At 52.9% G+C, this 24,305-nt stretch overlaps 2 protein-coding genes across 20 annotated transcripts in view; both read left to right on the top strand.

The window, feature by feature from the left end:
* CAMK2G (calcium/calmodulin dependent protein kinase II gamma) overlaps positions 1 to 15,333 on the top strand; it is a 54,638-nt gene extending 39,305 nt beyond the window's left edge. For 2 of the 15 annotated variants that reach the window (XM_032423575.1, XM_032423573.1), the window contains 8 exons: positions 3,974 to 4,042; positions 5,187 to 5,231; positions 7,068 to 7,116; positions 8,303 to 8,416; positions 10,431 to 10,506; positions 10,816 to 10,910; positions 12,401 to 12,645; positions 13,308 to 15,333. In XM_032423575.1, the coding sequence (XP_032279466.1) occupies positions 3,974 to 4,042; positions 5,187 to 5,231; positions 7,068 to 7,116; positions 8,303 to 8,416; positions 10,431 to 10,506; positions 10,816 to 10,910; positions 12,401 to 12,633 (681 nt within the window). In that variant the 3' untranslated portion in view covers positions 12,634 to 12,645; positions 13,308 to 15,333. Of the gene's footprint in view, positions 1 to 1,792; positions 1,826 to 3,973; positions 4,043 to 5,186; positions 5,232 to 7,067; positions 7,117 to 8,302; positions 8,417 to 10,430; positions 10,507 to 10,815; positions 10,911 to 12,400; positions 12,646 to 13,307 lie in introns of those variants that run through there. The other 13 variants (XM_032423577.1, XM_032423574.1, XM_032423579.1 and 10 more) reach the window with 8 other exon arrangements.
* A 483-nt stretch (positions 15,334 to 15,816) lies between these two features.
* On the top strand, positions 15,817 to 24,305 carry NDST2 (N-deacetylase and N-sulfotransferase 2). Of its 5 annotated transcripts, XM_032423621.1 has the most exons (16): positions 15,819 to 16,074; positions 16,724 to 16,966; positions 18,234 to 18,275; positions 18,363 to 19,717; positions 19,910 to 19,997; positions 20,287 to 20,441; positions 20,626 to 20,811; positions 21,091 to 21,219; positions 21,351 to 21,533; positions 21,628 to 21,724; positions 22,189 to 22,312; positions 22,440 to 22,614; positions 22,816 to 22,986; positions 23,093 to 23,202; positions 23,374 to 23,476; positions 23,573 to 24,305. In XM_032423621.1, the coding sequence occupies exons 4-16, from the start codon at positions 18,713 to 18,715 to the stop codon at positions 23,696 to 23,698; spliced, it is 2,652 nt and encodes an 883-aa protein (XP_032279512.1). In that variant the 5' UTR covers positions 15,819 to 16,074; positions 16,724 to 16,966; positions 18,234 to 18,275; positions 18,363 to 18,712; the 3' UTR covers positions 23,699 to 24,305. The 5 variants fall into 5 exon arrangements, with proteins under 5 accessions (XP_032279516.1, XP_032279514.1, XP_032279513.1 ...); XM_032423625.1 differs by having other exon boundaries at positions 15,817 to 16,074; positions 16,724 to 18,275; positions 23,093 to 23,165; XM_032423623.1 differs by having other exon boundaries at positions 15,818 to 16,074; positions 16,724 to 18,275; positions 20,701 to 20,811.

The raw sequence follows: 24,305 nt of genomic DNA, 5'->3' as shown, positions 1-24,305 counted from the left end.
TCGGCTGTGCGTGGCTGAGGGCAAAGCCCTGAAAGGAGGGAGGAACTGACAGACGTCTACTAATCCAGTAGAAACCAACCCTTGAGTAGAAAAAGGAATGTCTTGGGTGTTCATGCCAGACAGTTGAGGAAAAAGAGATCCAGCTGCGGTTGGGAATTTCTTCCCCATTAGGTGAAGCAGACAATTGAAAGTGCTCGGCCTAAGGCAAGGTCCAGGTGAAAGCTGCCTGCCCCAGCCTTTCACAGCAAGAAAGGACATCACCAGAACCAAGGGTGGGCCCGGTCAGTGCTCCCAGAGTTTTCACTCCAGTGATCCTGGGCAAGTTAGAGACCTGTGCTCTGCTTTAGCCTGAGGGAAAACCAGAGTCAGCAAACCCAGTTCAACTCAGCAAAAGTTTGTTGATCGTATGCAACCTTTCAGGGATTTTGCTAGGCACAGAGGAGATGACAGAGATGGACCTTCCCTCACATTGTAAACACTCTGGTTGGATAAAAGGATAAGTATGAATGTAAAGCAACGTCCTCTTTTTGAGGAATAATTTTGGAAATAAAATCCCACATTTGGGGCATAAACAACAGGCTAATGCAAAAGAAGCCCAATTTGGGGGCGCCTGGCTGGCTCAGTCAGAAGAGCATGCGACTCTTGATCTCAGGGTCATGGGTTTGAGCCCCACGTTGGGCACAGAATTTACCTAAAAAAAAGAAGAAGCCCAATTATTTATAGGTTTTCTTTTTCTTTAGGTATAATTTTAAATTCTTTTAAATACTTGTAGTCCCCTCCTTTTGAATTTAATATTGTCCTGAAAATGTCCTCTAAAGTAGGATGTCAGCCTCTGGAGGGAAGGAACGTTTACCTGACACATTCACTGTACCTAGAACAGCAGTCAGACAACAGGTAGACAGGTTCCGAGGGGTGTTCTGTCTCCCAGGAAGCTAATTATAAACTTCTTAAGTGCCTTTCACCTTTGAGACAGTCTTCTGAGATTTATTTTCAGTGTTCCATGTGGTCTTTATTTTTATGCTCTTGTTTCACATCTGAACATAACGTCCGTGAGCATCTGGCCGAGCCTGAGGAATCATGCTTTCAGCATCCCCCTTGGTTTCCATCTTGACGTCTTTGTGATCACTCCACTTTTAGTCACCAGCACTCCTGTTCTCCCATGTCCCACTAATTGCAAAATGCAGTGAGATGCTGAAATCTTCTGGATGAGCACGGCCATACTGACAAAGAAGGGGATGCCGCCAACTCACCGTTTATCAGATGATTTTCCAAAGCTCACCATCTTTATTCTGAAAAGCAGTGTAGGGATGCAGCAAAAAAGTCTCAGTTCAGGAGTCTAGTTTTCCAAAGCTGAGGACAACCTCAAATGGCTTTTGCTATTTACCTGGTAGCTGCTCAGCCAAATTTCAGGCGGACCTAGTAACGAGAGAAAATAAATAGCCTTACAGTGAGCCAGGCTTAGAAGCCCAAACCTACAAATTTGCAGCCAGATGTTACCTTTATAAACTTGTGACTTAACCTCTTCACAAAGCTTTCTGTGAGCAAGGCTGAGAATCTTAGAATATACTAAATCTGTGTTTGTGAACCTGACAGCGAAGGGCCCGGAGGCATGTGTGTGCCTGGTGGGCTAGGTGCTGTGTGAATCCTTCGGGTGCTGGGCTCCAGGTCCCCTTCTTCCGCTCTTTTCTCCTGAGGCAGAGCCCACGCTGGTGCACTAACCTGCAGCATCTCTGTGCTTCTCTTCTTACCTCCTCTTTCCCCTTCTCTTTCCCTTTCGCTGTGGTGTGTCCAGAAAAGGAAGTCGAGTTCCAGCGTGCACCTAATGGTGAGCCTTGCCTGCCCACCCATCTGCCTACTCCATGCTGCCTGCACCCGCCTGCCAGCCACGCAACCCCATTCTGCCATGTGCGTGTACTTCACTCATCCTCACTGCATGTCTGTGCTGTATGGGCACGCGCGGCCCGTCCTGCCAGGCGGGGGCCGTGGCCCAAGGTCTCCCGGTGGCCTGACCGGTGGGCATCGGAGTGTACGGTGTGCCCCTCCCCCCCACTGCAGAGCTTGGACTGCCTCCAGCAGCCCAGGGCAGGACGTGAAGCTAGCAGGGACTGGGGGGAGTCCCAGGGAGAGACCCTCACATGCCGTTGCTCAGGAGGAGAGGCCCTGCTCTCTGGGCACTTACCGGCAGCCGGTGGGCATGTGTGCGGTGGGCAGAGAGCTGGTCTGCAGTAGGCTCACAGCCCCGAGCCTCACTCTCTGGGCCTGTGCCCCTGGGCGAGTGCCTGTGAACAGGCCGTGCCCAACGGTTCATCCTTCCCACCCAGCCCTCAGTGGGGACAGCTGAAAGACTAGAGAGAATGCATCTTCTTTCTCATGGGACCCAGGCCACCAAGGGAGCATAGCAGGCCTGAATTGTTATGAAACCATCCATTAAAGCCAGAGGTGGGGCCACGTGGGTGACATCCCAGCCCTCTGCACATAGGGCAGGTTTAAGGGAGCCCTGGAGTCTTTGCCTCCTGCCAGGGTGTCTGTCTCAGCTGGGCTTTGCAGGCAGGACAGCCTTATCTGGTCAGCCCCAAACAGGTCGGACTTAGTAACTGAGCGATGACAGCTCTGCTCCTTCTCGGGGGAATGGTAGAGAGCAGAGTTCACATGAGTTTTGACCCACATCCTGACTCTTCCTGGGACCCCTCTTCTCCAGCCTGAAGGGTTCAGTGGGGTCTGGTAGCACTTGGTGCCTGGCTTAAGGTTCCATGCCTAGCCCTGGGTTTGGGGACATCTCAGCCATTGACAGCAACCTAGGGTTGGATGCCTTCAGGTCTGGTCCAAGGGGCCATAAAAGAAGCCTCCAGGCAAGAAGAAATAGGACAGTCTGGATAGCTTTCCGTGTGTATCCTAGGAGAGAAGAAACACATCCTACCTGCCAGGGTCTCCTCGTTTGTGCCCTGCTCAGAGATGGTAGCTACAAGTTTGTCTGTCTTTTGAAGAACTTGCAGGCATCAGGCTGTTCCTCGGTGGCCACTGGCTCCATCGGGACTCCCGGTGAGACTGAGTACATTGGTGAGGGCATCGTAAGAGGCTCTCTGCCCTGGAGAGCAGCCTCCTTCCTTCCTCGTCATCTCCCCAAACCCCCCCTTGCTGTGCCACTCGGTGTAACGTTTCAAAAGGCAAGGAGATGTCCCAAGAAACCCCGGTGGCCTGCTGCTGTTAGGAATGTTGGCCTGCTGGGCAGCCTACTCTCCCAGGGGCGGGGTTCTCAGGCTACAGCCACCTCCCACCCCCAGATTCACCTGCCCCTCCTTGGAGCTCTGCCCTCACTCCTAGTTGAGCAAGTCCACGACTTACCAGGCAGAAAGGCCAACAGCACAGCCTTGTCTCTGCTCCCTGGGGGCAGTGGGTGCATTCTGTATCCAAAGTCACATCCCCCCTGTTTCCTCTCTGGACACCATCTTCTAGGCAAGGTTTTCTTTCTCTTCGTGTTCCTCCTCTTTTCAGATCAGACTTCAGGTTGGTGTCTTAAGGGAAAGGAAATGCAGGTGGCAGGTTGAAAGGGCAGCAGGAGACTGCCTACAGATAGGGGACCCAGAGTTTCTGCATTTTGTTCTGCTTTCTTATAAATCCCCCTTCTTTTTCCTGTAAAGTGAGAAGATCCTGAATTTCTTTGGGTAAAATGTGACTGTGCAATGACATGGCATCTGGCATAAGCAGAGATTTCTGGAGAGATGCTTTGAAACGAGTCTTTGGCCCGGTCCCACCTTAAGAGTGCCTCCAGCGTTAGGTCTCTGGGCCCCTCCAAATACTCCCCTCCTCCAGTCGATCATCTCTCTGACCATTGCTCCCATCCACACAGTATTACAGAGGCCACCTCAGGCCTAGCTCCTCCGGGCCAGGCCGGGGGGCAAGGGAGGTCTGGGAGTCGAACCTGAGCGGCTTTGGTGACTCCAGAGGAACTAAACCATCTGTTTTCTTGTCTCAGCCACAGAGCAACAACAAAAACAGTCTCGTAAGCCCAGCCCAAGAGCCCGCACCCTTGCAGACGGCCATGGTACCTCCTGACTCCGGCTTCTCCACCCCTGCCCCTGGCTGCCTTCCTCTCCTTCTCCTTTCCTCTTCTTGCCCTCCCTCCCGGGCCTCCTTGGCCCTTTCCTTCTCATCCCTGTAGAGCAGGCTGCTTTGTGTCCTGCCCTGTGGGCCCCTTCCCCCTCATTTTCCCGTGTGGCCATGCTCCTTCCTGCACCGCACAACTTCCGCTCCTGCTCCTTCTGCTGTTGGGGGTGGGGAAGAATGGTCAGGGCTCTCAGCTAACCCTCTTAGCCCCAGGCGGGGGCCCCATGGGTCTGCTGTGGGGGCCGGGAAGGTGAGTGGCTTATAAAAGAAGAGGGTAGGAGCTTTCTTGGGACCTGTCGTTCAGTCCTTGGAGGCCTCCTTATAAAACCTGCCTCAGCCTCTCCTTTGCAAAGCTACAAACAGGAAGGAGGGCTGGGGTCCCCCACCTCTGGATGGTGCTGAGGCCTCTGAGGTCCTGGAGAGCCCCATGCTGGGGGCACCGTGTGCTCTCAGAGCTCTTTCTGCTGGTAGTGACTAGAGAGTTCGCACGGGGGATGCCTGGGAGAGACGGAGGGGTGATGGGCCTGCTGCTCCTGCCTGCAGCCCGGGACCCTCGTGCTGCCTCACGGCACAACAGGGCCAGGAACTCTGGCGCAGGCACAGGGGGTAAAGCAGGCAGCTGCCTGGGCTCAGCTTGCTGAGGGGGAATCCTGGGACTTTCTGGGAGACTTTAGTCTGGTCTCTCTAGGTCCCCGCCTCCTACACACCCCTTGGTGAACGCTGTTGGCAGGGCCTGGCCTGGGCCCTCAGCCCCACAGCTCCTCCAGCATAGTTGTCCCGTGGGGAAAGAACCCTCAGATCCAGCAGGAATTGGGGACAGAGGCCCTTGTCCTCTCAGCTTCTCTGGTACCTGCTCTTGTTAAGTGCCAGGCCTGTCCTTCTTACTCAGCCAGTACTCTCCCCTAAATCTGGGGCTTCCCAGCTACCTGGGACCCAGGTGAGCCAGGATATTTTGTCTTGTGGGAATGGCTCGTGGGCAGGCCTCTGTGGTCATCGTAGGGTCTAAGAGGGACTGGGCCCCTCAGGGAAGAGCCGTAGTTCTGTCCCCAGGTCAGGAGGATAATTTTCATCTTCTCTCACAGGAGCCACAAACCACCGTGGTACACAACGCTACAGATGGGATCAAGGTGAGTGGCTCCTGAGCTGGTCTCCTGCTTTAGGGATCAGCAAGAAACAGGTGGGCTGGGTCCTGTGGGGTCTGTGGGGCCTGCAGATGGCAGCCTGCAGGCCGCGCCTTGAGGCCAGATGTGTTCAGAGTCTAGACTGGGGATAATGTGTACCTGTTTGTTGCTCCAGTCCCTGAAAGGGCATTATGCTTCATGCCCTATAGTCAGACGGGCCTGGGTTTGAATCCTGGGCCACTGAGTAAGTCACTGTAGTACTCTGCACCTCAATTTCCTTATCTGTGAATGAAGGATAATAATAATGGCATCTCCCTCCATGACTTGTGAGGCTTAAATGACAGCAAACAGCTAGAAAAAGAGACAAGAGTATAATCAGACCCTAGAGCATCCTCCATTGCCTCACCCCATTATGCCGTCAATAACTTTGTCGTCTTATTGGCACCCCCATTAGTAAATATTTGCCGAGCCCCAAACCATCCATGGCTCTGGTCCATAGAGGTGACAAGACAAAAATCTCTCTCCACGGGTATAGGGGAGGCAGATAATAAACCAAAATCCATATAAGTAAGATAAAATCCAATAGTGGTAAGTGCTATGAAGAAAATGACACAAAGGAAAGAGAGGGGGTGAACAGGGCTTTTCTTTAAGTGGCCAGGGAGGGACCTCCCTCGGGAGCTGAGTCTTTGAGCTAAAAACTAAACGGTGGGAAGGAGACAGCCAGGCAGACTCTGGGGCAGAGTGCCCTAGACAGGAGAGCTGCAAGTGCAGGGTCTCAGCCTACATACAGAACAGAGGAAATGAAGCAGAGCCAAGAGTGTGAGGCCTGGGGAAAGCGGCAGGAGGGGGATGGCTCTGGAGAAGCAGGAGGCCTGCTACATAGGACTTCATAGCAGTATGCATCTTCTTCCAGCACCAAGGAGAAGCTATTGGAGGTTCTTAGCGGGGGAGTAATGTAGTCTCACTGACACTTTGAAAAGCCCCTCTGGCCATGTTAGGGGCAAGAACTTTAGGGAGGAGGCAAGCATGGATGCAGGGGCCTGGGAAGCTATTGTAGTCTAGGCGCCAGATACTGGTCACTTGGACTCAGAGCGTAGCTGTGCGTTTGAAGAGAAGAGGTAGGGGTGCCTGGCTGGCTCGGTTGATAGAGCGTGCAACTCTTGATCTCGGGATTGTGAGTTCGAGCGCCACGCTGGGTGTAGAGATTACTTCAACATAAAATCTTTTTTTCTTTTTTTTTAAGATTTTATTTATTCACTTGAGACACAGAGATACAGAAAGAGAGAGAGAGAGAGCATGAGCAGGGAGAGAGGCAGAGGGAGAGGGAGAAGCAGGCTCCCCTCTGAGCCAGGAGCCCGATGTGGGGCTCGATCCCAGGCCCCTGGGATCATGACCTGAGCCGAAGGCAGACACTTAACTGTCTGAGCCACCCAGGCACCCCCATAAAATCTTTTTTAAAAAAATGAAGAGAAGAGGTAGGAGACAGGATTTACTTTGGAGGTAGGACTGATAGATTTGAATTTAGGTTGGATAAATAAAATATAAGGGAAAGAGAGAAAGCTAAGATTCAACCTAGAATCAAACCTAGAAGAGGACTCCAGGTTTTAACAACAGGATAGATAGTGTCATTTACCGAGTTGGGGAAGAGTAGGGGGTTGGGGAAGACTGCGTTTGGGAATCCAGGGTTCTGTAAAAAAAGTCAGATGGCAAGGGTGAAAATCAAACCTTTTATGATTCTTCCTTGCACCTCCGGCAGGAGCACATACTCTGCTTTTGTTCTGCTCGGTTCCTTTAGTGTCCAAGGGCCTGAGTGTATAGAAACATGTTCTTTTTGGCCTACAGGGCTCCACAGAGAGCTGCAACACCACCACAGAAGATGAAGACCTCAAAGGTAGGTGCTGACCCTTGGTGGGGAAGGGACCCCAGCAGTGTCCCAGGTACATTGGCTCTTGTTTGTCCCCAGAACTGAGAATGATGACTCCTTATACTCTAGGAAAGGGCTTAGCATAAAAAGCTCCTTTTCATGGGCTAAGATGTGAGGTCCCTGCCTAGCCTGGCTGGGCTGGGCAAGAGGCTTCTCTTCTTTGACCCCAAGTCTGGAATAGCTAAACCAGAGCTTTTCCTGAGGCTTTCCAGGGCCAGGGCTCAGAGAACTATTCCTATTGCTGATAATGATGTAACATCCCAGTAAAGGAACGTCCTGAGTCCCTGCAGAAGTAGCCCACAAATACAGTGAGTCATTAGGAGGGTGACCCATTGTCCTGATTCCCCTAGGGTTGAGGCGATTCCCAGGATGTGGAACTTTCAGTTTTAAAACCGGAACCGTCCTGGGCACATTGGGATCAGTGACTCTTGTCACAAAGTCTTGTCATGAATGATGGAATCAGGACCACATTTGGCCATGTCCTGGTGGTCCCTTGAGGACCACCAGCCTAAGTGTGGGCCTGGCCAGAGGGCCATGGGGTGTGGGAGGGCATGGCAGACCACCGGGAATCTCTGTCCTGTTCTTCGGTTTGGCCTCCTGGAATTGCTCCCTTTGCCATCAGTAAGTGACCTGAGGCCAGGCTCGCAGAACAGATGGAGAAATGCTGAAGGACAGAGCTGAGAGAGCACACCCGGGGGCAGTAAAGGGGCACTAAACCTTTGGGAACCAAAAAATAGAAAGCATAAACATATAAGGTAGTAAAGAACTGTACCTCTAGGACTGCTGGGATTCAGGCCAGAGCAGTTTAGTTCTGGTGATGCTGTGGAGTGGCTCCTTCACGGCTCTTGACCTTGTAGCCTGGCCCCCTACAACATCTTCCCTGGGAGCAGGGGTCCTTATACAGGCTATTTGAAGGCTCCTCTGGAAGCCACAAGCCCAAGTCTGCACCTTCCTGGGGCTGTCAGCTGGGAGGCCTCTCTGGCAGAGGCGGCAGCGTGGGATGTGGTCCAGGTGTCCACAGCAGCCCGAGGCGTTGCCTTGCCCCGGCTCTGCAGTGCCACGGGCTTGGGTCCTGTCTGGCTTGCTCGCTCACCTGCCTTGTTCTGTTTGTTTTGGCTGCTCTGCCTTGCCCTGCCCTGCCCTGGCTGGCTAGCTGCCCCGCTCCGCACTGGGAATGGCAGCTCGGGGCCTGAAGGACGGAGCTCCCGGGACAGAACAGCCCCCTCTGCAGGCATGCAGCCCCAGCCTTCTCTCTGCTCCTCAGCCAGTAAGTGTGAGGGAGGCACAATCTGGCTTCTGTCTCCCTGGCTCATCCTGAAGCCCCTCAGGGATCTCCCCCCGCCCCCCAGAGCTGTCAGCCCAACCCAGCTGTCTGTCTTAGTAAGCTTGGGGAGCTCGGCCTCTGCTGGGTGGGGGAGCTGATTGGAGGTGCTGTTAATGCCAGGCAGGGGCCCCTGGGACCAGGGCCCAAAGACATAAAGGAGAGTGGGTAGAAGAACTTGGCATGGTGGGAAGGAACAGAAAGCCCCTGGGACATTCAGTGGGCCTCACGGCAGCAATGAGCAAGAAAGAAGGGCCGAGTCCGAAATCAGGTCAAAGGTGGTGGGAGCGGGGCTGATGATGAAATTGCTGTAGCCAAGAGCCATATTGGGATGTGGTGTTGCCTGAGGCTCAGCATATCATATTAAGAGCATGAGGCTTGGGGTGAAACAGACCCGAGTTTAAATCCCAGCTACACTACCTCCAGAAATGTGTGAAGCAGCTTACACCTCCCAGAGCCTCAGCCTCCTTCTCTATAAAGTGGGAATGAAATAGCACCTACCTCAGAGCACTGTCATGAAAAATAAATGAGATAGTAGAATGTCTTGATACGATGCCTTGCTGGGTTAATGGTAGCTCATATTTATATTTTAAGTTGTGTCTGTGTAGAGAATGCCTTTGTCTGCTTCTTTTCCTTCTACCATCTATCCTTTTAGAGTTTATAAACACAATCCTCTTCACCCATAGGGCCCCAGTCAGGTCCTGCAAATGGGTTTGGTGGGGTTGGGGAGGGTGTGTGTGTGTGTGTGTGTGTGTGTATGTACGTACGTAACCTACCTGCTTGCCTCTGGGACGTGGATAGAGCTCGTTGTTCCCCTAACGTGCTGCTCACTCACCTGGAGCTGCCTCCACGACAGGGCTGGTGGCTGTGGGGCCCCCACCTGGCCATGTCTTTGGCTGTGCTGCGCTCTCCCAGCTGTGCCCCTCGGCTGTGCTGTCCTAATGCGCGCATTTGTCTCGCAGCCTCCCACTCCTGTGAGGAGAGCCTGGGCCAGCCCAGGGCTCTGGTCAGGGTTAGCCTGAGCGCAGTCTGAGCCCTCTCTTACCCTAGTGGTGCCCCTGCTCATAGTGGTGCTCCCTGTCAGGATACCACCAGCAGCAGTCCCTTGGCTTTGGATGGGGTAGGGGTGGGGGGCTCTGAGGGCACCAGTTCTGCCTGCCTGTCATTCTGAGCCTTGTCTTGGTTTCCTTGAGGGACACATCCTGGCATGAGAGCTGGTGTGAGATTTAGAGCTTTCCCAAGGCTCGTCCAGGGTAAATGGAGCCATCTCTCTGGTGAGAAGCTCCACTTAAAAAGAATGTTTATAGTTCCAAGATCCTTTATCCCAGAAAAGCCCTGTGGAGGAGATGAGCAGGGTGAAGAGAATTAAGCATCCATCCCAGGGCTCCGTTCATCCTTTCAGAGCCCTCATCCCTGGCTAGGTTCTGCTCTCAGGCTGGCTGTTGCCCAGGGCTAGGTTCTGGACCACTGAGTGAGGGCTAGGGGTGGTGTGGTGGTGGTGGTAATTGAGACCTGACTGAGCCCCTTCAGGTGAGAGAAGTAAGCAGGTGGTGGAGATAGCCATATCAGGAGATGCTTCTTAGAGAGGCTGAACGTGCTGGGGATGGGATACACGGAGTCTGGGCAGAGTATTAATGATGGCCAGGCTCCTCAACTGTAAAAGACAGGAGTGTTTTCTGCATCCTGGTTGTTGATGGAGAGGGAGACAAAGGCCAGAGAACCATACCTAATGGGTGGGCTTTGGGAGGAGGGGGCTGTTAGCTCTACAGGACAACAGAGAAGGAATGAAGAGAAAAGTGGGCTCACTCTTCCTGCAGAGGGCCTTAATGTTCAAGACAGGGAAGAGGGTTATCTTTGTCACAGAGATCACAGGGGATTCTCTGAAGGATTGGGGAGGGCTCTGTCACTTGGGAGCTCCCCAGTTCCATGCAGGTAAATTGCTGGGTTTTTCCCCCCACAGTGCGAAAACAGGAGATCATTAAGATCACAGAACAACTGATTGAGGCCATCAACAATGGGGACTTTGAAGCCTACACGTGAGTAGAGACCCATTTCCTTGTGACCCAAGTCATCTCTTGAGGCCTTCCCTCCTTCCCAAAATCAACTTGGACCCTGGGAAAAGGGAAAGCTGGGCCTTGGGCATAGTGCCGGAATTAAACACCAGGCCCTTGGGCTGGGATCTCTCCCAGGTAGATACCCTGTGATAGTACCCCGCACCTCCTAAGATCTTAGCCATCTTGTCAGGCCTAGCCCACAGCTAACCTGCTGCAGGACAGATGCCACTGACAAGAAAACAAGACAAGTCACCCCTGTAGGAGACTGACAGGCTGCTTTTCTTTCTGCAGGAAGATTTGCGATCCAGGCCTCACTTCCTTTGAGCCTGAGGCCCTTGGTAACCTCGTGGAGGGGATGGATTTCCATAAGTTTTACTTTGAGAATCGTGAGTGGGTTCGTGCTGCTGATATACTCCTGCCTGCCCCTTCACCCCCTTTGCCTCTGTCCCTGCTCACCTTCTCCTCTTCCCCGTTGCCCGCTTTTCCCTTGTTTGACCTGCTTGGCTGCACCCTGGTCTATGTGTTTGCCTCCTTGTACCCCGAGGATGGTCTTAAACTGACACCTTGGAAGGACCTGCTCCAGAGCCCCACGTGCCCCTTCATTCTGCAGCAGCTTTGTGGCAGAACTGGTTTCACAATCAGGGTCACTATTCCATTCAGCCTCACCTCTTTCCGCAAAGACTGGAAACCACTGAGATCAGGTTGAGATGTCAGCAAGTAATAATGAAGCTCTTTATCTACAGGTTTCACAGTAGAGGAAAGTAAAACCAGGATAAGAATGTACAAGCAAGTAGCAGGGCACTGTAGGTGATTTGTGAGATCAGAAGCTGTGGCTTGGGTCCCTCCTGAATGTGGAGGGAGACAGTCCTGGCTGAGGGGCTGTGTACTCTGGACAGTTCGTGGAAGTCCCAGGGGATAAGAAGATGAATCACCACCTCCTCCTATCTTTCTTTCCACTCTCTAGCACCCTCCTCCTCCCTATTTTTTTTTTTCTTTTCTTTCCTACATTATCCTAGGCCTTCCCCATCCTGCCCCGAGTTCTGTTTTATTTTGTCACTGTTTTCTCTACTAACTACCAACCTCTTCATGTCTCAGCTGCAAATGTAAACCCTTGGCTATCTAAGTAATGCTATTAGCCAGAAGCAGCTTCAGAGTTTATAGAAGCCCTAGGGAGGGTCTCAGGTAGCCCCTGTCCCACATTTGAAATGAATTAAAATGTGAATCTCATTAAAAGCCACACAATCTGCCGTGTTCATGATAATGGTAACACAACTTCTTTTACCTTTCCCCCAGAGAAACCTGAGAACCCTGGGGATCTCCTGAGCTTGGTGCTTTGGTGATTCTATTTTAACTTTGGACGTTTTTGGTTTTTTCTTTCTAAATCACAAATGCACTTTGAAATCTTAAGCTCTTGATTTTGCTCTGCAGCCAGTTAGGGACAAGCCAACCCTTAGGAAATCTAAACATCAGCCTGGAAGAGTGGAAAGATCTTAGGCTTTAGTGAAGAGTCATATGGTCCTGAGTTCAAATGTTGTGTGATTTGAGCAAATTACTTAACGTCCTTGAACCTGTTTCATCATCTTACAATAAAGATAATCGTATTGACCAAGAAATATAGCTTATGTATGTAAAAACCCCCAGCACAATGTCTGATTAAAGTAGCAGTTGCTATTATCATTGTTCTCCACCTCTTTCTTCCTTTTGGATAACTGAGACTAATGTTCTGGGATTTCCTGGCCTCTGGTGTGTGGGGGACTTAGAGACTCCCTGAATGGCTGCTGGAGAGAGGGTGAGACCTGAAGTGCAGGCGGGGAGGGAAATCTGTGCTCAGGCCTGACGCCCTCCTACCTCCCGCACTCTGCCTTGCCCCCTGCAGTTCTGTCCAAGAACAGCAAGCCCATCCACACCACCATCCTGAACCCGCACGTCCACGTGATCGGGGAGGACGCAGCTTGCATCGCCTACATCCGCCTCACCCAGTACATCGATGGGCAGGGTCGGCCTCGCACCAGCCAGTCGGAGGAGACCCGGGTCTGGCACCGCCGGGATGGCAAGTGGCTCAATGTCCACTATCACTGCTCAGGAGCCCCTGCTGCACCGCTGCAGTGAGCTCAGCCACAGGTGCACCTGGTAGGGGGGGTGAGGAAGGGGACAGATGGGATCAGAGGAGGAAGAGGAGGTTGAAAAGTGGCACTGGGGGAGGAGACGTGGACCATCCCAGAGGAGTGGCAGAAGCCATCAGACAGACTTGTGTCTGGCCCCAGGACTCCAAGTTGAGCGACTTTGGACAGGTTACTTCCCTACCCTAAGCCTCAGTTTCCTTAGCTGTCAAAAGAGAGAGAGAGAGGGCAACCTACCTCACTGAGTTGAGGATTAAATAAGATACTCATAAGTGAAGCATTTGCTCAGCAAATGTGAAGCGATGTTATATTTATTTATTTATTTATTTTTAAATTTTATTTATTTATTTGACAGAGAGACACAGCGAGAGAGGGAACACAAGCAGGGGGAGTGGGAGAGGGAGAAGCAGGCTTCCCGCTGAGCAGGGAGCCCGATGGCGGGGCTTGATCCCAGGTCCCCGGGATCATGACCCGAGCCGAAGGCAGACGCTTAACAACTGAGCCACCCAGGCGCCCCCGATGTTATATTTAAATGCTAGCTTCTCCCCCATCCTCCACCTTCTCAGGCAGACTTGGCCACGTGTATCGTGTGTTGAAATCCCTGGAACTCATCTGTGTGCTTATTGTCCTTTGTTCTGTTACCACGTCTGTCCTCTTTGACAGGGGCATTAGGAGATCCCAGCCGGAGGTCAAACCTTCGCAGCCAGAGGCTCTGGAGGGCCTGAGTGACAGCGGCAGTCCTGTTCGTTTGAGGTTTAAACAATTAAATTACAAAGCGGCAGCAGCCAATGCACGCCCCTGCATGCAGCCCTCCCGCCCGCCCTTCGTGTCTGTCTCTGCTGTACCGAGGTGTTTTTTACATTTAAGAAAAAAAAGAAAAAAGATTGTTTAAAAAAAAAAAAATGGAATCCATACCATGATGCGTTTTAAAACTACCGATAGCCCTTGGGCTGGGAAGAAGGCAGGAGTTCGTGTGACACCCATCCTGGCATGAGCAGCCGGCTCACCCACCAGCCCTGAAGAGGTGAGCTCAGCCTCTGGCCTCTGTGGACTCAGGGGACCAGGCAAGAACTCTTGACGGAGCTTTGGGGGCTGTGATGTGATTGCAGCCCCTGAGGTGGCCTGCCTGCCCCAGGTCTAGGAATGGACTTCTTCTGAACTTGCATAGCGCCTAGAATGAGGCTGATGAGAACATCGTGGCCATCAGACCTACTTGGAAGAGAACGCAGAGCTCCCAGCCTGCTGTGGAGGCAGCTGAGAAGCAGTGGCCTCGGGACTGAGGGCCTGGACGTTGCTGTACTGTTCCATTTAGCGTAGAAGGGAAGAGAATTGGTGCTGCAGAAGTGTGTCCGCTACAAAGCTGATGAGAAACCTCGTGTTAGTCTGACATGTACTCACTCATCCATTTCTATAGGATGCACAATGCACGTGGGCCCTGATATTGAGGCCCAATACCTGCAGCTGGGAAGAGGGAGGGGTTGCTGCTTTGCTTTGTGTTTGTTTTCTTATAACTTAGCAAGGAGAGAGCCAGGCCCTGATCAGGGCTCCCCTTGCTGCCTTTGGCAGTTCTGTTTCTGTGCTGATTTGGACCATCTTCGTCTTGCCTTTTCATGGTGGTGGTCCCCGTGCTGACCCTCATCTGGGCCTGGGCCCTCTGCCAAGTGCCCCTGTGGGATGGGAGGAGTGAGGCAGCAGGATTGAGCTGATGGTTGTTTCTATGCATTCAGGCTGCCCTCAGGACTGCCTCCCTTCTTACTCTTCCCTTGCTGCACGTCCATCTCTTTTCCTGTCTTTGAGATTGACCTGACTGCTCTGGCAAGAAGAGGTGTTCTCTTTAAAGAGGCCTCTCTACTGACCAACTGAAGTATATGACTTACTGCTGGACAATCTGCATGGGCATCACCCCCACACACCACCTGCATGTACCCAAAAGAGGTGTCCAGAGCCAAGGCTCCTACATTCATTGTCCCTCTCTGTGCTCAAGGAGTTCCATTCCAGGAGGGAAAGATCTATACTGTAAGCAGATAGCAGAGAAGATAATGGAGGAGCAATTGGTCATGGCCTTGGTTTCCCTAAAACAACTGTGCAGACTTACCTGCACAAATATCTGCACTATTGGGGGAACGGTGGGTAAACCCCAGCTTCCTGGACTACCTACCTTCAGGAGGCACAGGAGCTGGGAGAAGAGGCAAAGCTACAGGTTTACCTTGGAGCCAGCTGAGAAGAGAGCAGACACACAGGTGCTGGTGCTTGGGTTCAGCCAGGCTCCTCTGAGCACCTCCTGCATGCCTCAGCCCCTGGGCCTAGCCCTTTCTTGCCCTGCAGCCTGCAGTACCAGCACGCAGACGCCTTCACCACAGGGTTTGGTTTTGCTGGCTTGAAGACAAATGGTCTTAGAGTTCATTAAGACCCATAGCTTCATATGGCTGCTCCAGCCCCACTTCTTAGCATTCTTACTCCTGTTCTGGGGCTAATGTCAGCATCTATAGACAATAGACTATTAAAAAAAAAAAAAAAATCACCTTTTAAACAGGAAATGGAAGGCATTTGATGCAGAATTTTTGCATGATGACATAGAAATAATTTAAAAATAGTTAGTGTTTGTTCTGAATGTTGGTAGACCCTTCCTAGCTTTGTTACAATGAAACCTTGAACTGAAGATATTTAATAAAATAACCTTTAAACAGTCCATTGTGTTACTGCTGTTGGAGGCTGATGGCCAAAGGCTTGAGTTTAGCCTCCTGAGTTACAAAGCTTCAGATGGAGAGATGTAGCTTCTCCCACTCCCTTGGGGCTCATTTTAGAAGAAAACTTCCTCATAAACTCATCAGCCTCCAACCAGCCCACCGGGCTGCAGAGGCGAGTTCGGGGTGGGGAGGAAAGCTGCCGGCCCGTCGCTGGTGGGCCAGGGGTCTCGCCCCGCCCCCGAGCCCCGCCCGCGTCAAGGGCTGCCCCGCCCCCCTCGCCCCTCAGTGGGCCGACTCGGCCTCCCCCTCCGCCGGGCTTGAGTGGACCAGCCCGCAGCCTGGGCCCGCCCCTGCCCCGGGAGTCGCGGCGCCCGACGCTCGCCAGACTGTGCCACCGGGCGGGAACGGGGGGGGGTGCGCCTCTGCGGGCGGGGCGCGCAGCCCGGCGTCTCCGAGGCCGAGGCTTGACAGAGCGCTGCGGAGAACGGTTCGGCTGCCCGGCACCTCGGCGGTGCGGCTGCGAGGCCCGGACTCCGCGGGGACCTGAGCGGGCGCCGCGAGCGGCAGCGCGCCGCCTCCCCCCCCCGGGTGGGAGCGGTGGTTGGGCCCGGCTGCGGCAGAGTGTTCGCTCGGAGATGGCGGAGCCGCCGCGACGCGGCCCGAGGCCCCGAGAGCTGGGAAGCCGGGCAGCCCCGGGACGCGGCGGAGCCCGGGGCCAGCGGGGACGCTGCCTAGTCCGCCGGGTGAGCCGCCCTTGAGGGTAACCACCCCCACTCAGAGTGTGGCCCCCCCACCCACGGTCGCCCGCAGTTCCTCCCCTCACAGACTTCCCCTCAGTGTTGCCACCATAACCACCCGCGGGGTTGTCCTGGGCGGCCCCCAGTGCGGCCCAGAGCGCCCCTGTCCTGCGTCCCTTCCACTAGCCTCCCTTGTAGTGGCCTCACTGCCCTCAGGACGGGGCTCCCCCTCCCCTCCGGGCTCTCCCAGCCCAACGCCTGCCTCGATGTCACCCCAGGCTCTCCTCAGCGCGTCCCCATCCGGCGCTCCCTTCATATCCACCTGTGACCCCATGTCCCCCCTCAGCAGGGACCCTCCATCCGTGACAGCCCCCCCCCGCCCCGCATTCCCGTGTCGCGGCTCGGTACCCCCTCCTCCCACGGCGGCTGCACCGCTCGTCTCCCCGCGCGGGGCCCCCAGCCCCACCTTCCCCGGTCTCTATCACTGGTGCTGTCGCCCAGCCCGAGCCTGGGTGACCCCTTTGCTTTCCGCCCCAGAAACCTCCCGCCGCTGCCCACGCGTACAGCACCCCTACGCCGTGTTCCTCTCCCACCCCGCTCTCTACGCCGACAGCTCCCTCAGCACCCCTTCCCTGAATACTGCTGCTTCTTCTAGGTGTGAAGCCAACATGCAGTGGTTTAAGAGCACCGGCTGTGGAGCGTGACAGGCCTGACTTTGAATCCCAGTTCCTCCACTGACTGAGCTGTGTGATCCTGGGCAAGTTATTAAGCTTCTCTGGACGCCAGATTACTCATATGTAAAATGGGGATAATAATAGTCTCTACCTCTTACCTACCTCCCAGGGCTGATGTGAGCATTAAATATATGGAAAGCTCTTAGAAGAGTGTCTGACAAAGAGTAAGCTCTCAGTGATTATTTACATTATTCTTAACATTAAGGGGTGAGACACCCTGAGTGTCCACTTCACCTCAGTGATGACTTCTCACTACTGTGTTTCCCCTCAAGAGTTTCCTTTAACTCTTAGGATTCACCCCTTGCCATCACCATTTTGATCCTCTCCCAGCTTTCTTTTCACATCAGTTCATTTGACCCAGGCCAAAGCTGAGCTGTTCTTAAATTGTCTCTCCCAATTCTGAGGAACCCTGTCTCTGCCTAATCACCCCTGAGATGTGTGTGTCTGGGAGGGGGTAGTAGAGAGGGATTGCCAGTCACTGGCCTTCCTAAGAATGGCTAAGCTGGAGAGAGCAACGATAAAGCTTCTAGAAGCGGTCTATCTATTGAAGAAAGCAGTCTCCAGAATTAGGTCTCCCTGAAACTGTTTTCTGATCACACTGTCCTTACCCCTCTCTTATTGGTTGGATATGACTTAAGCTCCTGTTGCTCTCATCCAGCCCCATTCAGTTTGCTCTGTTTTTGTAATGGGATTCAATCCCTCATGTCTCCACAGGCTAGCTCAGGACCTTTCTGAGCTGTTCAGTGATGGGATATAGTATCACCGAGGCTAAGTTAGGAAGGAAAACTAAAGTGATAGGGAGAGAGACTCTGGACTCAGTTCTCCGGCTTATCTCAGACCCCAGTGATGTGGCCTGCCCTGGGGCTACATTTTTATCATCTCTCCCACATTGGTGCAGGTGAGGTGAAGGGCAAGGGTTGAGTAATTTTTCACAAGCCACGGAAAAGAGAGTCCCCAGGTTCTGGGTTTGGAAGTGAATTGAATGATTAGCTAGCAGCATTTCTCTTGCCTCTTCAGCTCCCCCCACCATAGTGTCCTCCTGACCACAAGTTCGTTAGTGCTTTTAGCTTGTGATGGTGGGTTTGATTGATGAGGAAGATTAACAGACTCATGAGTTTCCTCTTATCTGATATTTCGTTGGAGCACGGGACTTGTGGGGCTTTCCGTCCCTTCCTCCCAGGCTGACCAGAGCTCCTGCTGGCTGACCAACTGCTCAGTCGTGGGCTGGGAACTTCTTTCAGAGCAGGTTCATTTTCAGCCTCCTGGGCTGTTTGGTCTCCTGCTCATGGGAGATTTGTTCCCTTCCAACCCTTGAATATACTGCTCTAGCTCAGAACTTAGCTCAGGAAGGAGACTTTAGACAGTATTCCAAGAAAGGGAACAAGCTGTGAAGTGAAGGTATGAGACTCAGATTGTGGTGTTCTTCTACAGGAGCTTTTTTTTTTGGAGAACAAGTCATCCTGTGAGCAGGAGGTAAGAGAGATGGGTGAAGAGGGGAATGGATTAATGATACACTTTCAGGTGGAGAAGTAACCCTTGATTTCTCTGTCTTACAAATAGTGAGAGCAGAGATTATGAACTTTGTTGACCTCTGATGTGAGGAGCTCAGCAGGACCGAGAGTGGAGCCTGGCTAGATCTGCATCCTGAAGCCATGGACCAGGGGGCCATGGTGACCTGAGACCAATGGACTCTGTCCAGTTGCCCCTTATTGCCCCTTCTAACTCCCCTACCCTAAAATAAGGGGACTTGACTCCAACTTTTCAGGGAACTGACCCTGAGGAAATCCTTTTCCCTCGTTTTTCTATCTTTCTACCCTCCTGAGAGAGCCCCAGCCTATAGAACTCATACCTCCCATCCCCTGAGGTAGTCCCCATCCCTGCTTCCCCTTCCCTGCCTCCCCTTCCCCGCCATGCTCAAGCTGTGGAAGGTGGTACGCCCAGCTCGGCAGCTGGAACTGCACCGCCTCATACTGCTGCTGATTGCTTTCAGTCTGGGCTCCATGGGCTTCCTGGCTTACTACGTGTCCACCAGCCCCAAGGCCAAGGAACCCTTGCCCCTGCCCTTGGGAGACTGCAGCAGTGGTGGGGCAGCTGGCCCTGGCCCTGTACGTCCTCCAGTCCCACCACGGCCCCCCAGGCCACCAGAGACAGTGCGAACTGAACCTGTGGTCCTTGTGTTTGTGGAGAGTGCATACTCACAGCTGGGGCAGGAGATTGTGGCCATCTTGGAGTCTAGTCGTTTTCGTTATAGCACTGAGCTAGCACCTGGCCGAGGGGACATGCCCACACTGACCGATCATACCCGTGGCCGCTATGTCTTGGTCATTTATGAAAACCTGCTCAAGTATGTCAACCTGGATGCCTGGAGTCGGGAACTGCTAGACCGGTACTGTGTGGAGTATGGAGTGGGCATCATTGGCTTTTTCCGAGCCCATGAACATAGCCTACTGAGTGCCCAGCTCAAGGGCTTTCCCCTTTTCCTACACTCAAATCTCGGGCTCCAGGACTACCAAGTGAATCCTTCTGCCCCCCTCCTGCATCTCACACGCCCCAGCCGCCTGGAACCTGGGCCACTGCCGGGTGATGACTGGACCATCTTCCAATCCAATCATAGCACATATGAACCAGTGCTTCTTGCCAGCCTTCGGCCAGCTGAGCCCCCTATGCCAGCACCGGTGCCTCGCCGGACCCGGCTTCCCACTGTCATACAGGACCTGGGGCTTCATGATGGCATCCAGCGGGTGCTCTTTGGCCATGGCCTTTCCTTCTGGCTCCACAAACTTGTTTTTGTTGATGCTGTTGCGTACCTCACCGGCAAGCGCCTCTGCCTCGACCTTGACCGCTACATCTTGGTAGACATCGATGACATCTTTGTGGGCAAGGAAGGTACCCGCATGAAGGTGGCTGATGTTGAGGTCAGTCTTTTTCCTGACTCAAATTTCTTTCCTCAGAAGCTGTTTCAAGCTCTGTCCTATCAGACTCCCTTGACTCTGAGCTTGTCATAGGTATTAATCCCTGCCCTTTTCAGTCTGGGAGAATATTACTTTTCATTTTTCTCCTGCTCAGTCTGCTCTCATGATTTCTCATGTTCCTGCTACCCTTCCCAGGCTCTGTTGACCACCCAGAACAAACTCAGGACCTTAGTGCCCAACTTCACCTTCAACTTGGGCTTCTCGGGCAAGTTCTATCATACCGGTGAGTGTATTCTCCTGCTCCCTCAGAATATCAAGCTTAGTTTGATCTGTCCCTTCACTGTTCATCTTCCTGGGCAAACAAGTTGGAGACAACGGTCAGGGCGTGGGGTCAAAATGCTGTGAGGAGCTAGCGGTGGATATGAATTTAGGTTAGCAGGGGGGCAAATAGGCTTAGGTAGGCAGAGGTCAGCAATCTTGTCCCGAGGATGGAAGGTGGTCAGTGTTGTTACAGAACAGAGGAGGGCACGTGGCCCGACTGGCTGTGGTCAGTGGTCAGTGTGTGATCATAGGGACGGAGGAGGAGGATGCGGGGGACGACATGCTGCTGAAGCACCGCAGAGAGTTCTGGTGGTTCCCCCACATGTGGAGCCACATGCAGCCACACCTGTTCCACAACCGCTCCGTGCTGGCTGACCAGATGAGGCTCAACAAACAGTTCGCTCTGGTGAGACCCTTGGATCTCTTCCCCTTACTTTTCTCAGAGATAATGGTTCCTTTTCAACCTTCCCCTAATGGGGTGCCCTTTCCCTACCCTGTCCATTTTTCTTTCTGTGGAGGCATCCCCACCCTCTTTACCCTCTACTCCCTGAACCTCACCAGGTCCTGGTGAGAGTCTATGCCATTCCCAGGAGCATGGGATTCCCACGGATCTGGGGTATGCTGTGGCCCCCCACCACTCGGGTGTATACCCCATCCACACGCAGCTCTATGAGGCCTGGAAATCTGTGTGGGGCATCCAGGTGACCAGCACTGAGGAGTATCCCCATCTCCGCCCTGCCCGCTACCGCCGTGGCTTCATTCACAATGGCATTATGGTGAGGGACCCCCGATACAAACTTGAATCAAACTCCTATGTTTATAGATAGCCACCAACCTGCATTGACCTGTGTCCTGTCAACTACTAGTACAAGTTCACGTAATAGGGGGTAGAGGGGTAAAAAGGCATCATGCACATAGTAAGTTTTATTGGTATAACTCAAGACAGTCCTCTGCAAACCCAGGGAATTCTAATGCTGTAGGACTTTTGTCCCTTATCTACTTTTCATTCGCCTTTCAAATCTCATCTGTCTCTTTCTTTTACCCTCTTCTTCTAGGTACTGCCACGGCAGACGTGTGGCCTCTTCACTCACACAATCTTCTATAATGAATATCCTGGAGGCTCTCGTGAACTAGACCGGAGCATCCGAGGTGGAGAGCTCTTTCTGACAGTGCTGCTAAATCCGGTAAGGTGCTGAGAGGAAGGGCTAGAAGACTAGAGAGCCAAAGTGTATGTAGGCTGGGACCTTTGTGCACCAAGCCTGATTCTGAGGTGGGGTAGGCTCTCCGCTTCTGACATGCAGGCACCCCTTTGCAGATCAGCATTTTTATGACCCATCTGTCCAATTATGGAAATGATCGGCTGGGCCTGTATACCTTTGAGAGCCTGGTGCGCTTCCTCCAGTGCTGGACACGGCTGCGCCTACAGACCCTTCCTCCCGTCCCTCTCGCACAAAAGTACTTTGAACTGTTCCCTCAAGAGCGGAGCCCTCTTTGGCAGGTATGGATGGAGCTCAGGCTGACCAGAGAGACAGGATGAGGGTGGGAAGGGTTGAAGAAAAGATTAGGCATCTGATTTTTTGCCTCACCTTCAGAATCCCTGTGATGACAAGAGGCACAAAGATATCTGGTCCAAGGAGAAAACCTGTGATCGGCTCCCCAAGTTCCTGATTGTGGGACCCCAGAAGACAGGTGAATCATCCCTAGCTAACTTCTCTTCCCCTGCCTTAAATCCAAAAGGTTCTTTGGTCAAAGAACTCCCTTCTCATGCCCACCCCTCCTTAATCCAGAGACAGTGATTCTTAATTCTGGTGGTGCATCAGGATCATCGGGGGGGGGGGGGGGGGGGGGGGGGGGGGGGGGGGTGTCTGTGTCTGTGTGTGTGTGTGTGTTTTGTTTTTAAGATCCGCAAGTGAGTGTGTGTGTGTGTGTGTGTGTGTTTTGTTTTTAAGATCCGCAAGTGATTCTGATGCAGTCAAGGCTGAGAACTACTATTTTAACCCTTCCCTCGGCCTCTCTTAGTCTTTCCTTCTCTCACTATAGTTTGTCCAAAGGAGATATTACTACCCAGAGTAGTTATTGTCTCACCTCCTTAAAGTTCATGTTGTTGATATGGCTTCTTTCCCACAATAGTCTGGACTCTCTCTCCCGTTTAGGGACCACAGCTATTCACTTCTTCCTGAGCCTGCACCCAGCTGTAACTAGCAGCTTCCCTAGCCCCAGCACCTTTGAGGAGATTCAGTTCTTCAACGGCCCTAATTACCACAAGGGCATTGATTGGTGAGACTGGGATCCCTTGGAATGCTTCTCAGAGGAACACTCCCTTCCCCCCAAATACCCCATTCCAGCTTCCACTAGCACAGCTCACTCTGCAAATTCTCTGCCTCTTGTCTGTACTACTTCCTAGGTACATGGACTTCTTCCCTGTCCCTTCCAATGCCAGCACTGACTTTCTGTTTGAAAAAAGTGCCACCTACTTTGACTCAGAGGTTGTACCACGTCGGGGGGCTGCCCTCTTGCCACGAGCCAAGATCATAACTGTGCTCACCAACCCTGCTGACAGGGCCTACTCCTGGTATCAGGTGAGCCTGAAACTAGGGATACATTAGGGCTTAAGTGAGGGAGGTGGTGACTGCTAGAGAGACAGAAAGCAAGAGGGTAGGGAAACTAAACCAGTTGCTTTGGGGAAGGATTCCTATGCTATTTATTCACTAGACCAAGAGTAGGGCAGAATAATTCTGTCAAATCACCCATCCCTTCCCTTCCTGTTCCTTGTCCTTCAGCACCAGCGAGCCCATGGAGACCCAGTTGCTCTGAATTATACCTTCTACCAGGTGATTTCAGCCTCCTCTCAGGCCCCTCTGGCACTTCGCTCCCTGCAGAACCGCTGTCTTGTCCCTGGCTACTATTCCACCCATCTGCAGCGCTGGCTGACTTACTACCCCTCTGGACAGGTACGATCCCCCAGTAGCCCTTGTTGGGGTCCCCCTTCCCCTCCTCTTCCCCTCAGCCTAGAGGCTTCTAAGGAATACAGAGGGAACCACATCCCTGTCCCTTTAGTTGCTGATTGTGGATGGGCAAGAGCTGCGTACCAACCCAGCTGCCTCAATGGAGAGCATCCAGAAGTTCCTGGGTATCACACCCTTTCTGAACTACACACGGACCCTCAGGTGGGAGAGTATGACCCAGGGGAGGAGGAATCTGGGGGAAATGGGGAAGCAGGTTGACCATGTCTGTTTGGAAGAGACATGTGTCCCTGTGAGTTGGGAGAGGTAGTGTATATTTATGGGTTTTGAATTTCCTTTCTCCCTGCCAACCAGTGGCCTCTTCCTGTTGAGCAGGTTTGATGAAGAGAAGGGATTCTGGTGCCAGGGACTTGAAGGTGGTAAGACTCGCTGTCTAGGCAAGAGCAAAGGCCGAAGGTATCCAGATATGGACACTGAGGTGAGTAAAGCCTGGGACAAGGTATCCCTCTCTGCCTCTAAGATCTCATCCTTGTCCCACTCCTTACCATTTCTGCCTCCATTTTTCTCCTCTTAGTCCCGCCTTTTTCTTACGGATTTTTTCCGGAACCACAATTTGGATCTGTCGAAGCTGCTAAGCCGGCTTGGACAGCCAGTGCCCTCATGGCTTCGGGAAGAACTGCAACATTCCAGTCTGGGCTGATGTCCGGGCCTCCTGTACCAGCAAAAGCCCCCTAGTTTGCTAAAGGGCGAGCCCAGAGCAGGGCCCACAAGGGGGATAAGAGTGGCCCAGCCCCTGCCCCTTCTACCTCAGTGGCCCCCAGGCCTGGGATGGCTGAGAAGGGAAGGGCAGTCCTTTCCCATAGCTCTGGGGTCTTATAAAGGGGCTTCCCTTGATACCCTACATCACGGTACTAGGCACCTTTGACCCATGTTCTTGGAAGGTGGGCAGGAATGAAAGGGTCCAGGCAGGGTGTAGAGGAACATAATAATCCAATGATTTCCCTCTTCATCCTCAGCAGTATATCTATACCTGACTATGGGAGGGACCCCCTACTGTGGGATCAATGGGATCTACCTGTGGCCCAGCCTCCCTAATGTCATTCACATTGAATGGGGATGAGGCTGGACAGTGGCTCATAGAGCTAAGTATGAGCCCTAGCTGTGGGCTAGAAATGTCCTTAATAAACATCCTTATTTTTCTGTTTTGTCTGCCTCACTGGAGTGGGAGAAACTTAGACTAAAGCAAGTTACCAGTCTCTTCCCCCACCCCGGTTCAAAGCTCATCTGCACATGGAGGGAAAGAAGGC

The sequence above is a fragment of the Phoca vitulina genome, unplaced genomic scaffold, assembly GCF_004348235.1.
Source record: "Phoca vitulina isolate PV1807 unplaced genomic scaffold, GSC_HSeal_1.0 scaffold29, whole genome shotgun sequence".
NCBI classification, from domain to species: Eukaryota; Metazoa; Chordata; class Mammalia; order Carnivora; family Phocidae; genus Phoca; species Phoca vitulina.
The sequence above is the reverse complement of the archived record's forward strand: the minus strand, read 5'-3'. Positions and strand labels throughout refer to the sequence as shown.

Bases quoted from the DNA above. Each gene is read 5' to 3' on its own strand.
- NDST2 (XM_032423621.1), top strand. From the start codon at position 18,713: ATGCTCAAGCTGTGGAAGGTGGTACGCCCAGCTCGGCAGCTGGAACTG. The intron at 23,203-23,373 runs GTGGGAGAGTAT...CCTGTTGAGCAG, and splicing joins AACTACACACGGACCCTCAG to GTTTGATGAAGAGAAGGGAT. The intron at 23,477-23,572 runs GTGAGTAAAGCC...TTCTCCTCTTAG, and splicing joins ATCCAGATATGGACACTGAG to TCCCGCCTTTTTCTTACGGA.